Genomic DNA, 12,715 nt, shown 5'->3' with positions numbered 1-12,715 from the left:
CTGAAGTGGACTTGTTACAAGAGATTCATCTTCACTGCATTATTCACAGTGCTGGTTAAATTGAACACATTGATTACTCAATCAAGGCTCTATAGCTCAGAACTAAAAATCAGTGGTCATGGTTTAATACTGACTGGGGCCTACTGTATGCATGATCAGTTACGTCAACTACCTGCATTTAGATGAACATATAAATTACGCTGCTCAGAAAACTCAGTTGCACTATAGACTGTGTAATGCCATTGGCGATATGCGCCGGCCTGTGCCTTTACCCTGGACTTCTGGTAGAACTGCTCGGGTCTTGATAGATTGAGTGGGGAAGTTCATGAGACCTTTCTAGAAAAAAATTGCCCGTGCCCTCGGATAGCCTGGTTTCTCTCATGCCGAGTTGGCTTTGACTACTGGAACTTTTCCCCTCTTCTTCCCCCCGTTTCCCTCTGTGGGCTCATGGCCTTATAGAGGGTGATGGGGTACCGAGTCGCTTAGACAGGCGGGGGAGTGCATCTGACGAAGAGATAGGTTGTCGTGCTCTCTATCTCGGTTTCCGATATTCCTACTTATTTTCATACCCTTTTTCTCAAACTATTTTAGGAGAGTGCATTTACGTAGTCACGTTGTGCCTCTTCACTTTTACTTTCTGAGGGTCAAAGGTCATATGGCGAGGGAATTCCATTGGCGGTATGTGCCGGCCCGTGCATTTACCTTGGACTTCTAGTAGAACTGCTCGGGTCTTGATAGATTGAGTGGGGAAGTTCATGAGACCTTTCTTAAAACCTAACCCAGCCTGTGCCTTCGGATAGCCTGGTTTCTCTGATGCCAAGTTGACTTTGACTCTTCTCCTCCTCCTTCTTCTTATTTCCCTCTTCTCTCCTAAACCTAAGTCCTAAAATATGGTTGTAGTTTTTATGAAAGTGCAATTCTGTGTGCCTAAACTTAAGTCCTTGATTATATGTATCTAACCTTAAAATAGTGATAAAGTATGAAAGTGCATTCTATGTGCCTAAACTTAAGTCCTTGAGTATGGATCTAACCTTAAAAAAGCAAGGAATAACAGCAGTCCTGGAGTCGTGCGTTGTATGGGACACAGGCATTTATCTTGAAACTTAGGTTTCTTTAAATAGAAGAATAAATTCCTAATTTTGACAAACATGGTTAACTCCAATTGTCAAAGATACACACAGATACAAAAGGATTTGATCACCCCGACAGGGCCCTCCTGGGGGGAGAGTGTCTTGTGATAATGGCCGAAACACTCGATGATCCCGAGGTCCACAACTGATGATGTGTCAAAAAAATGAATCAAGATCTAGAAAATAAATAAAAATATATATTCAAAATGTTATGTAAAATTAGGATTCAAATGAATAAATTCCTTAAACGTGGGGCCTGCTGACCGCTGTTCTTTACGCTTGGTCTTAATGGTCACCCGAGTCGACAGGGAAAGCACTTTGGAGTGCATATTCCTGTCTCTCACGTTTTACTTTTCACCTTGTTTCCAACTGTTTCAGGAGAGTGCATTTACGTAGTCACGTTGTGCCTCTTCACTTTTACACTCCAGGGGTCAGAGTTCATATGGTGGGGGAATGCCATTGGCGGTATGCGCCGGCCTGTGCCTTTACCCTTGACTTCTGGTAGAACTGCTCGGGTCTTGATAGATTGAGTGGGGAAGTTCATGAGACCTTTCTAGAAGTCTCTACAGTTTGGTATATGTGATGTCAAACCCCAGTTAAAGTAGACATACACTATCGTTGCTGCATAAGAGGTATTTTAATATTATAGCTGATTGAAGTTAATTTATACCAACTATTTCATTTATACACAATTGGGTAGTTCAGGTAAATATTGAATATATCTTAGAAACAATGTCTCAATTTGGGTTCAGTGATTAGCACTGTCAGTAGTTATTTATTGAATTTTTTGTCACACGGCAGTCCACAGGCAATTCAAAAACAATAAAAAAACAACCATAATCCCATATCATCATCCCCCATTCACCAGACGAGGGCCATAATAGCACAACCGATTTGGTGAAATAAACACTAATTGTACACAAATTGGTGTTGGCATAGATTTTCAACTCCACATGTCTACGTCATTTGAGACTCAACATTTGTTTTCCAATGTGATGAAGCACCAACTCCTAACCCTTGTTTTGTTAAGAAAGGTCGACATTTATTCAGTCTTCTTTATTTCCTTTGAGTTTATCATATCCATTAACAGAGGCAAATAAACATACTACACTTTTACATTAAGTTTAGCTCTTTCAAATATATTAAAAAACATACTGTCATAAAAGCCATTTCAATAATCTGAGTTTCAGGCCTTTGGTGATTTAAGAGTGAGCGTGCAGTACTCCTTATATGATGTCTTTTAAGTAGACGGTGTCCCAGATGTTAGCAGTTAAATGGTGTGATGTAATGGTACATTATTCAACTTAATATACTAAACAATTAATTGATGCTTTACCGGTATTGTAAAGTTGGAAAGACCAAGTTTATTTGTTTGTTAACCTTGGTAACCCTTATTCTAGGGAGTACACCTGAAGGCAAGCTGTTATTCTTTATGAGAGAATGGGATTTTACATGTTTTGAATAGAAGCACCTTTACAGTTGGTATGTGTTTTTAAACAGTACCTTTAGTGTTGTGAGCATGCTACCCTTCACCTTAATTCACCTCTCCTCATTTAACCCCACCTCAATTCACCTCCACCAACCTCACCTTACTTCACCTTATGTCAGCCATGTTGGAAGTCATTTAAGTAAACATGGAGACGGCGGAGGATCTGCACCGTTCCAATGCTACACTTTAATTACCAGCACTGGTATTTTTATAAAAGGCAGCCTGTTTATTTTGCCAAGAACAATGTCAGTTATGTTGCCTGAGGCTAGTTTGTGTGTACAGAGGATATACAACCTGATAATCTATCTCCAAGATTAAGCCATACTGAATTAGATTTTGAAGTTTAAGAGTTCCTAAACATGTCCATCCAGTACAAATATCTGTCTATTAGCTTGAGAAATTGTTGCCTGGTATTCTTTAACGAATTGTCAGATGTGTTGCTTCATACAAAATCAAACTTTATTTAAAATGTGGTGTTTAAAAAGTCGTCGATGTCGATAGGATAAGAATATAATTAATTCAATTGTTTTTATTATTATTGTATGTTCATATTTTGTTAAGACATTTCGGCCTGCATCAAACATTTTCGGGAATATTTAGATTGTGTATCTGTTTAATGACAAAATAACAGACATTGAGACAGAGCTGGACCCTTTGAGGTAAGGAGAATTCCAGATGAGTAATCTATTCCTATGTAGAAATGTTGAAAACATCTTAGTGCAAGGGAGAGAACACTGTTATCTTTATAATGTTATTTTATTATGTTACATTTGTTTATATTTAATATCAATACAACCATTGTGTTTTTATATTGTCATATTCCAAAAGTTCATGGTGACTGTTTTATGAAAAGGTTAGAAAACTCATCACTTATTTATTTCAAAAGATAAATCTTTCAATATAAAAGGAAGTCAAACTTGTCTTGCCTTTTTTCTGGTTTCAAGACACATGCTTGTTTATAAAACGTTTTTTATCATATGTAACAAGTTTATTTAAGTGGAAAATTATTTTAAATTATTGTTTTACCACCAGATTTTCATCACATTAAAAAAAAAGAAGTCTAACCATTTAGGAAAATTACCTTATGTGAAGTAAACTTTTTATTCCAGTGTTAAAGAAAAAGATAAGAAAGACACTTTTAATGTCAACTCCTGCACACTTAAGATTTTCATGCCTGAAAATCTTAAACTCACAATTTGTCCACATTGAGGCCAGAACTTGGTCACCAGCAGACATGTCTTCATTTTAAGAGTCACAAGAAGCTACACAGAAAAACATTACGCTAACCACATGTGACCGTTAAACGTCCTTTGAAGGTATTTAATCAAACTTTGGTTCTTTATCTGAAAAGGATTTAGATTTATTTGATGTGAAAAATTGTACATATTTATTTAGCTCTGTACTCAAGCTGTAAAAAGTCTAATCGCCAACCAAGTCTTTGCAATGCACCAAAATAAACACAGGTTGTAACATTTATGTATTTTATTTCAGTGAACAAAATATGTCTCTACATAAAACAATGTACAATATTACAATATCATAATAGTACGTTATATACACAATGAAAAATAAACAAAGTGATCTATATATATTTATTTAAATGTATATAGGCGATATATATATATATATATAAGTTATTAAACAAGGAAAAGTAATAGTTATACATTTACATACACAGCTGCTTGGTACAACATTTCATTTGTACAAACATTGTATTTTGGTCAGTCATCATCAGTCACAAGTAATTGTTTTAAATAAGTTTGAGGTATGTATGGCATGATTACATTTATAATAATTTCTGTGTCTTTCGTTTCTATTTACAGGGCAGCAATAGATGAGAGTAACACCTATGTCACTTTCGGGCAAAAATTACGGCCCCGCCCAATTTTGAAAACAACGCTGTCATTTGAATGGCGGTCAATACAAATTCTGAAGTTTTTGCTCATCCGATAAATTTTTTTTGAAAACAGTGGATTTTTGGATCTTCTAAGAGCTCGATTACGATGGCCAGTCAGGCAAACAATTACATTCGTTCATTGGTAATCGACAATCGGTCTTGATATATGATTAAATTAAAATCAGTAGGCGAGGCTGTAATTTCTTCAGCTGTTACTCTCATGAGTAAGGCGAAACATAATAGTTTTATCATGCCAAAAAGCTGCTGTGTCGTTTATTGCACCTCAAACATTAAAACAAATCCAGAGTTACGTGTTTCTGTACTTCCTCTAAGAAGAAAGGACAGTAACAGAAGATCTCTGTGGCTTCAGGCTCGATCGCCATTCAAATGACAGCCGTTGTTTCCCCCAAAAGTGGGCGGGCCGTAAAGTGACGTAGATGTTACTCTCATCTATGAAAATCGATAGCCTACTGCTATATTTAACCATATATCGAGCCCGATCGTCTATTTCTAATGGCTTAATGCAATTGTTTGCCTGTCTGGCCATTAGAATCGGGCTCTTTGAATATCCCAAAATCTCCGGTTTTCTTACATTTCTGATCGGATTGGCAAAAACTTCAACTGACAGCATTGGTTTCCCCCAAAAGTGGGCGGAGCCGTTATTTTTGCCCGGAAGTGACGCATTTGTTACTCTCATCTATACAGGGAGTCACTGGATCATCAGTGCCATGGCAACAGAGGTATCATTTTCCTGTCACTACGTCCACACGAGTTGAATATGGAGCCTGAGGGCAGAGAGGAAAATAAATATTTAATGATGTGTGAATACCCCAAAGTTTGAGTCCATTTACAGTTATTGAGAAAATATCACATACATACCAGAGTTTAAAGCTCATTATGGTAATTTTCAGGTTCATATTTGTATTTTGTCTCTACTGTGACATGTTTACATGCTTTAATGTTCAAAGAGGTCTTTATATTTCTCATCCTGCCTGTGCTGCAGCACCTCTTTTTACCCTCTGTCTGAAACCAGAGCCCAGTCTGCACTGACTGGTTAGCTGCCCAGCTCCGTTGTGATTGATCAAGCGCTTAGAAATGTCCCACCCCTTAGCCTATCACTTACAATGTGTTGGAGCGCTAGCCAATAGAAGTGCGAGTATTACTTAGTGATGAGAAGAAACTCCATCTGGAGGAAACTTTGGGATTTCATTTACATGCACACATCGGATTTTGGATCAGATTATCAGAAAGAGATCTGGTGTCTTAATTATTGAGTGTAAGAGGTGCTTTATTTGACAAACTGAGGTTTCAAGTGTACATGAAACAAAGTTTCTTTCAGTGCTTTCTGACAGAAACCACCAAAGGTTTAGGTAATAAAACTAAGGATGGTAAGAAAAGATCTTGATCAGATTTGGGCAGAAAGCCCTGAAGGCAAACTTGTCCCTTATATACAGCACGTTCCTGACTTTGTGCTAAGCTATGCTAACTGGCTGTAGCTTCATGTTTAAAAGACAGTTTTAAGAGTGTTATCAATTGTCTCATCTAACTCTTGGTAACAAAAGATAATCAGCATATTTACTAAAATACCAAATAAATGGTTTAGACAGATGGAGATCAAGGTAGAGAGATCTACTCACATTATCTCTTGATGAAGGCAACAGGAAGTTCTCTTTCGGGAACCAAAACTCCTGAGTGGATCACGTTGAGTGGCTCATTATCTGTTGCCACAATCTCATATTCTTTGACCAACTATACGAAAGAAACAAGAGTTTGATTTGATTAGTAGATGAAAACTTGGATAAAAAGAGACATGGATACAAAACCAAAAAAAACAGTCTGCAGTGAAACAGACTGTGGCCTGAACTGAGCTTTATCTTACCCAGCACATGGCCAGCTGTAGCTGCAGCTCTGCGAGCCGCCTGCCGATGCACATCCTCTTCCCGATGCCGAAGGGGATGTGGGCGAAGGGGTGGATGTTGTTGTTCTCCCGCAGCCAGCGCTCAGGTTTGAACCGCTTCCCTTCCTCAAAGTATTCCTCGTTTGTGCCCATTGCGTGGCTGTTTATCATTACAATTGTCTGTAACAGATGAAAAATATACCAATTATTTATAGATATTGTATTATAGGCTTGCTAAATCAGAACTGTACAATGTTAGAGCAAAGGTCAAGAACATTTTTACTAAATCAATTAAAGATAAATAAAATGGATAGCAAAGTTGATATAAATAAAGTAGAATAAATACCTTGTTACTTTAAATCTACCATGCAGTTAGTTAAGTTGCATATTCTCCATTTAGACTTTGTACAGTACACGAGGAGAGTGAAATGTAAACTCCTCCTGTCAAGTGTATGGTAACAAGAACTAAGCCACTTACCCCTTTGGGAATAGCATAATCTCCCAACACAGTGTCTTTGTCCATAGTCCTGCTGGTGAACGGGACTGATGGTGATAACCTGGAAGAGAAAAAAAAATGCATGGGAATACAGTCTCAGTGACGCTGGTGTAGCATGACACACATATGTAAGCTGTTTAACGAGAGCTAAACTTCTCTAAATGGTTTTCACAGTGCGGGATGTGCTGAGATTTAATCTGCAGTCAGGGATCATATAATGTATATGATCCCTGACTGCAGATTAAATCTCAGCACATCCCTGTGTGCTGCGGTTCTGGCATTAGCCTTAAATTACATGTTTGGCAATTTGTAACTGCATGAGAAGAAATGAGGCTTCTGGGGGGGTTAGGAAGAGACTTGAACGTGACCGCAAGGTTTAGGCTTGGATGCCTGCCTGAGGCTGGTCATGCCCCAGTATGTTTTTGAGGCAGTCATGTGTGAGAGTTTCGCCTCTTAATCTCCGTGGTACTGAGGGAAACCGTGATGCAGCCTGCATGCCCGATCGGACCCGATTTATCTGTGGATATTATGTCACGTTACATGCAGCTCTAACTATTTTAAACTTGAGCTGTTTCCCCTCGGTGTGTGCAGAATGTTATATCTCGTATGATCTTCTATAGTTGTGTGTTTTAACTGTGCTGCATTGCTTGTGTGTCTGTCATATCGTATCACAATTTCAACAACTTTAACATTTTGTATCAAGATCTCCATCATGATTTATCCCATTAGGCCTGTCACAATATCAGATGTACATAATTATATGTATATGTTATAATATAAATGTATTATCAAAAATATCAATATCACATTATAAATGAATAACAGTATCAGTCAAATTCCCTATACACTTTACTTAATGTGAGTTTTGCATCTTTATTTGGGGAGGAAGTATAGGGAGTTGGAAAGAAAGTCTGTTTTAACTAAACCAGGATTTTTCGTATGATATTATCCTATGTGTATTATTAAAGATATATTAATATCTGCATATATTCCCATTGCTGCTCAAAAAAATACTGTAATAGGAGTAATTATTGTGTCTGAAAAAATAGGCCTCCATGACACTACTTGGACTGCTTTTAGAAGTCACTGCAGTTCATGGCCTGCTATTTCAATCCCATAATGTAGCTGTAGAATCATCAGGAGCTTCATGTTGCTGTTTTACTCCCCCCAACATGACCCTCTTGTTGCTGTACCTCATGGACTCTTTGAGGCAGGCCTTGAGGTATGGCATGTTCTTGATGTGCTCGCCACACGGGTCCTGGTCGGGAGCCACCACCTCTCTGATCTCCTCGAACAACTTCCTCTGGGCACCTGGGTTACGTGACAGGTTGAAAATAGCCCACAGCATAGCGTTGGCAGTCTGAGAAACATAAACAGACGGAGAGAGAGGCAGAGATGTCACTAAGTGAGACAGCTACTCTAAGTGCATTCCTCAGTGGGGTCCTGGAGGGAGCTGAGGAATGTTCAAAGGCTCCTCAGTTACATCCACAACACATTTACTTTGCTCTTTTTAAGCACTGTAACTGCAGCACCTGTTTGTTTTTGAGGCTGAACAGTTTTTTTCACCCTTTCCCTCCAGGAAGGAAAACAGGCGAAAGGTAAAACGTTCAAAAGGTTAAGCTAAGTGATAAATATACAGCTATTTTCTTTAAGAGTATAAGGTGTAATAAACCAAAAGCAGTAATAGGCAGAGATATGTTGACAGTATGGAGAATTAGGTTAAATGTCTTTCTTGCTGAGAGAAATAAGAGAAGATTGATACCTGTCTTATCTCTAATATCGAACTTCACATCTAACTCTCAGCAAAAAGGTGATTCAACGCGTATTTTACCAAACTATTCCTAAAGTTAAGTGTGTCTTTGTTGCTCACCGTCTCCACTCCTCCGATCTGCAGCTCTGTGATGGCGGCGTACAGCTCCTTCTTAGAGAGATTGCTTTGGTGTAAGATGTCGCCGATCAGGTCCTCAGGAGCTCTGGCGGAGTTGTTCTTCAGCCTCCTGTCGATGTAGACTTTGGCTGAGGAAACACAAAACAACGAAAATATGTAATCATACTCTCATTTAACTTAATCTTGCATTTGTTCAATGGTGATGAGTGTGATGACCTTGATACTTGTATAGCTAACAACGAGAGCTGAAACAGTTTCTGATTCATCATTAATCAGATTGACTTGAGGAATTGCTTCTTTTCTCTGCTTTACATCATTTTAAGAATATCTTCAGTTTTCCTTTTTTCTTGACAAGAAATGTTATTTTTAAGGTCTAAAGGGAAGTTTTTGTCCTATTTCAAAGATCAGCTAATATGATTGCAGTGACATGTCCCACCTTTGTTGCAATCTTTCAGGACGAAGTCATGTCCACATATGTATTTTTCTTTGGGATATAACTGTCCACTTAAGGTTTCATGCATTACACTCTATGTGAGCGTGTCAGAATGTGTGACGTGTGAAATCAAATGTCTGCTTTTAGGAGCCTAGGTCGGATCCATATGATGTCTTTCTATTTTTGTTCTTCTACGATTCCTGACTGTCCATGAGACACATGAGCATATAAGTGCTGGGCAAATAACATGACACAAAAACAAATGTACTTAAAGTCTGACTGACAGTTTGTTTTTACTAAAACACTAAAAGAAAATTGACCTCACTTGATCTCGCACAGCCCAGAAGTGTTTTTTTCCCCTGGGTAGTTTATTGTAGCTACCAAATGTCGGGAAAGTGTCTTTATGTGTGTGAGAAGTCGTCACATTCAAATAAACAGCACTACCGGCATCACCTTCTCCCTCCCCGCCCTGCCCTCCCTCCACCTGCTACTACAACTATTTGGCTGGTTTCGTCCTCTCAGGTCATGCGGTTTACTACGACTGTGGCTGCAAAGAGTTCCAAGTGCACATAAACAGTGAGACACTAAGCTCAAATTCCCTCTGTTCCTCTATCCATCCTCTGACGGGAAACAAGATCAAACTGTCTTGCAGCAGTGAAATCAAACTGAAATACTACTTTAAGAAATCTGAGTGTTTGTGTGATTGCGTAGTGTATAGTATTCATGTGTGTGTACCAAGTGGCAGTGACTAAGTAGTTTATATCAAGTTAAGTACAAATGTAAGCCACTTGGACTCTACCTGAGTAATTTCTCTCTATTTTATACCTCTACTACACTATATCTCAAAAGAAAATATAACATTGTTTAATGCACTAAATTTAAATTTTTAATTACTTACTTTACACACAAATCATATGAAGAACTTATTGCATTTAAGTACAGCTGGAACAATAAAAAATTGTATTTTGTTTTGTGAAAAACATTTTACAGTTCCAGCCTTTCAAATGCAAAGATGTTCTTTCTTTTATTTTTTTTACATTTGATGTAAGGGACTAGTTTTACTTTTAACACTTTAAGTACATTTCCCTGATTGAATTTACCTTGACAAAGGTACAATTCTCAAAGCAGGACTTTTACTTTCTATGGAGTATTTGTACAGTGTAGAATTAGTACTTTTAACTAATTAAAGGATCTGAATTCTTTCTTCACCACTGTGCGTACCTGTGCTGAAGATGCGGTCCCATGCTTTGGTGTGGACCTGCCATCTTTTGGTGTTGAGGCTCTTGTGGAGCTTCACCGGTGTGACCATCATCATGCCAAACGTGCTCATCATCTACAGAGAAACACAGAGGCGTTAAATCCAATCATCGTCCACTCACTCAAAAGACGTTGATGCAATCTTAATCAGGGTTGTTTCTTCTTTCCCCCGTGAGTGAGACCTCTTTGCCTGTATCAATTCCTGATATCGGATTGCCAAGGTAAATCAATCCCAGTAAATACAGTTAGAAACTGTCTGACCTGTGTGTGAGGTGAACCTGATGAACTACGCTGTTTCTGTCAGAAACTGGCTGACCTGTGTGTGAGGTGAACCTGATGAACTACGCTGTTTCTGCACCTCAGAGTATCAGAGGTGTCCTCTCCTAAAGTACACCCTGCAGGAACAGACAACAGGAGAACTCACTGTTTTCACGGCAGTGATGAAGTTCATAGCCTCCTCGTTGACTTCCTTCTTCAAGAGACCAAATCTGTTGTCGTAGAGGACGAGGCAGATGGCTGAACGATGAAGAAAAGTTACAAACAAGTAAGATTTAGAACCTGAGCTGAATGTAGAATCAGGAAGGGTTTTCAATTAAATATTTCAAACTACATACAACTTTGTCATATAGCCTACATTTGTTTTTCAAAGATAGAGGTAATGAAAATAGCATGGCTTATGTATAAAACTATTTTAGCATGCATTCTTAAAATATGGGCAAACAACATAAAGAGCTGTAAAGCTGATTAAAAAATGTTTTATAGGCTACATTAATTATTTTCAATCATGTTCCTTGTGCTTAAGTGAAGATTGTTATCTTTACTTATGTGAAAGCACGCTTAACATTTTTGGACATTTAAAGACACTTTTAACCATTTTCTTCTGCTATTTTTTTTTACAGATTGTATATACTAATCATAGGATCGAGACAATTATAAGCACCAAATAACTGATGATAAAAAATATTTAGTAAGAAAAGTATAACTTACTCTCAAACGACCATTTGTTTAGCTCGAAGTAAAGGTCTTTAATCCTTCCATTGACGTTTATTTTTCCAATTCTCCCCATGAAGTCCATCAACACCTGTACATTTACAGACACAAGCCGTCAGTCATCGATCATATAAACACATATAAAATACACATTATGGTATTTAAAGCCTCTTACCTCATTTATTTTGCGGTCAAGCTTCACTACCTCTGTGGGTTTCATGAGTTTCTGCTGGAAAACGCTCCTGACCCTCTGCCAGTCTTTCCCCTCCCTGCAAACACAAACAGCTTTAAAACCTTTGCGCACTTTAATCCGACAATTTACGGACACATTTCTATATGAAGAAATGAAAAGTGTACTTACAGAAGGAGCAGTCCGTACGCCTCGTCTCTCAGATCTCTGTATGCTGTCCACGGTTTGATCTCCAGTCTCTGCGGGTACTTGCCCTCCTTCCTGTAAAGCGACTCCAGCAGGCAAGGTGAGCCGATGTTCACCGAATCAAAAAAGCCCAGCTTCATCCGGAAAATCTTCCCATATTGCTTATGATAATCAACCTGAAATATATTTTTAAATGAGTCAACATGGCGTTTAAAAACGCGCAATTATTGTAGAAAATATGTTGTCAAGTTGTTAGTTTTACTGTACCAGTGCCTCGTGTTGCCTGTTCAGACCTCCTTTCCGATGCAGTTCGAACATGCTGCCGACGAACGGCCACTTGGTAGGTCCCGGGATCGCGTCCAGGCTGTGCGCCCTGGAGGCAGCGTGAGGGCAGCGCACAGCCTCCACAGCATCCTTCTCCTCCAGCACGCACACTGAGGATGTGGGCTTGAAGTGCTGTAGTCCGACAGACTTCTTTTTCAGGAACTCAACAATCTGAGGAACTTTTTGGATTTGAGCCCTCATCCTCAAATCGATTGTTATTTCTCTTTAAATGTTCAACTGTAGCTCTTCTTTATAATCTTGGAGGTTTCTCGTTTCTTGGAAGTATCACACCTTACCGCACTATATATACCCTGAGAGTGTGTATTCCTGCCATGCACTGAACCAATCAGAGGCCGGTCCAACATCGAGCCCACCTTTCATTTATCCACGTTGGGAGGGCCGCATGACCCCTGATAGACCGAGGAAGTCCCCCCCCCCCCCCCCCCCCCCCATGCCCCCCCTCGCTTTATAAATAAACAAACAGGCAACATCGGAGGTGACGTGGTTCGCTTGAACCGTGTTACAGAGTGGAGGAATC

At 38.9% G+C, this 12,715-nt stretch overlaps 1 protein-coding gene across 1 annotated transcript; it reads right to left on the bottom strand.

The window, feature by feature from the left end:
* Positions 1-4,083: 4,083 nt before the first annotated feature.
* cyp24a1 (cytochrome P450, family 24, subfamily A, polypeptide 1) lies at positions 4,084-12,505 on the bottom strand. Its single transcript, XM_079684293.1, has 12 exons — positions 12,121-12,505; positions 11,839-12,029; positions 11,653-11,746; positions 11,475-11,568; positions 10,912-11,003; positions 10,452-10,563; positions 8,780-8,925; positions 8,103-8,269; positions 6,892-6,970; positions 6,396-6,593; positions 6,154-6,265; positions 4,084-5,301 (listed from the first exon to the last, which is right to left on the bottom strand). The coding sequence occupies exons 1-11, from the start codon at positions 12,376-12,378 to the stop codon at positions 6,155-6,157; spliced, it is 1,542 nt and encodes a 513-aa protein (XP_079540419.1). The 5' UTR covers positions 12,379-12,505; the 3' UTR covers positions 4,084-5,301; position 6,154.
* Positions 12,506-12,715: the final 210 nt, after the last annotated feature.

This window comes from Notothenia rossii (genome assembly GCF_949606895.1).
Source record: "Notothenia rossii genome assembly, chromosome: 5".
NCBI lineage: Eukaryota > Metazoa > Chordata > Actinopteri > Perciformes > Nototheniidae > Notothenia > Notothenia rossii.
The sequence above is the reverse complement of the archived record's forward strand: the minus strand, read 5'-3'. Positions and strand labels throughout refer to the sequence as shown.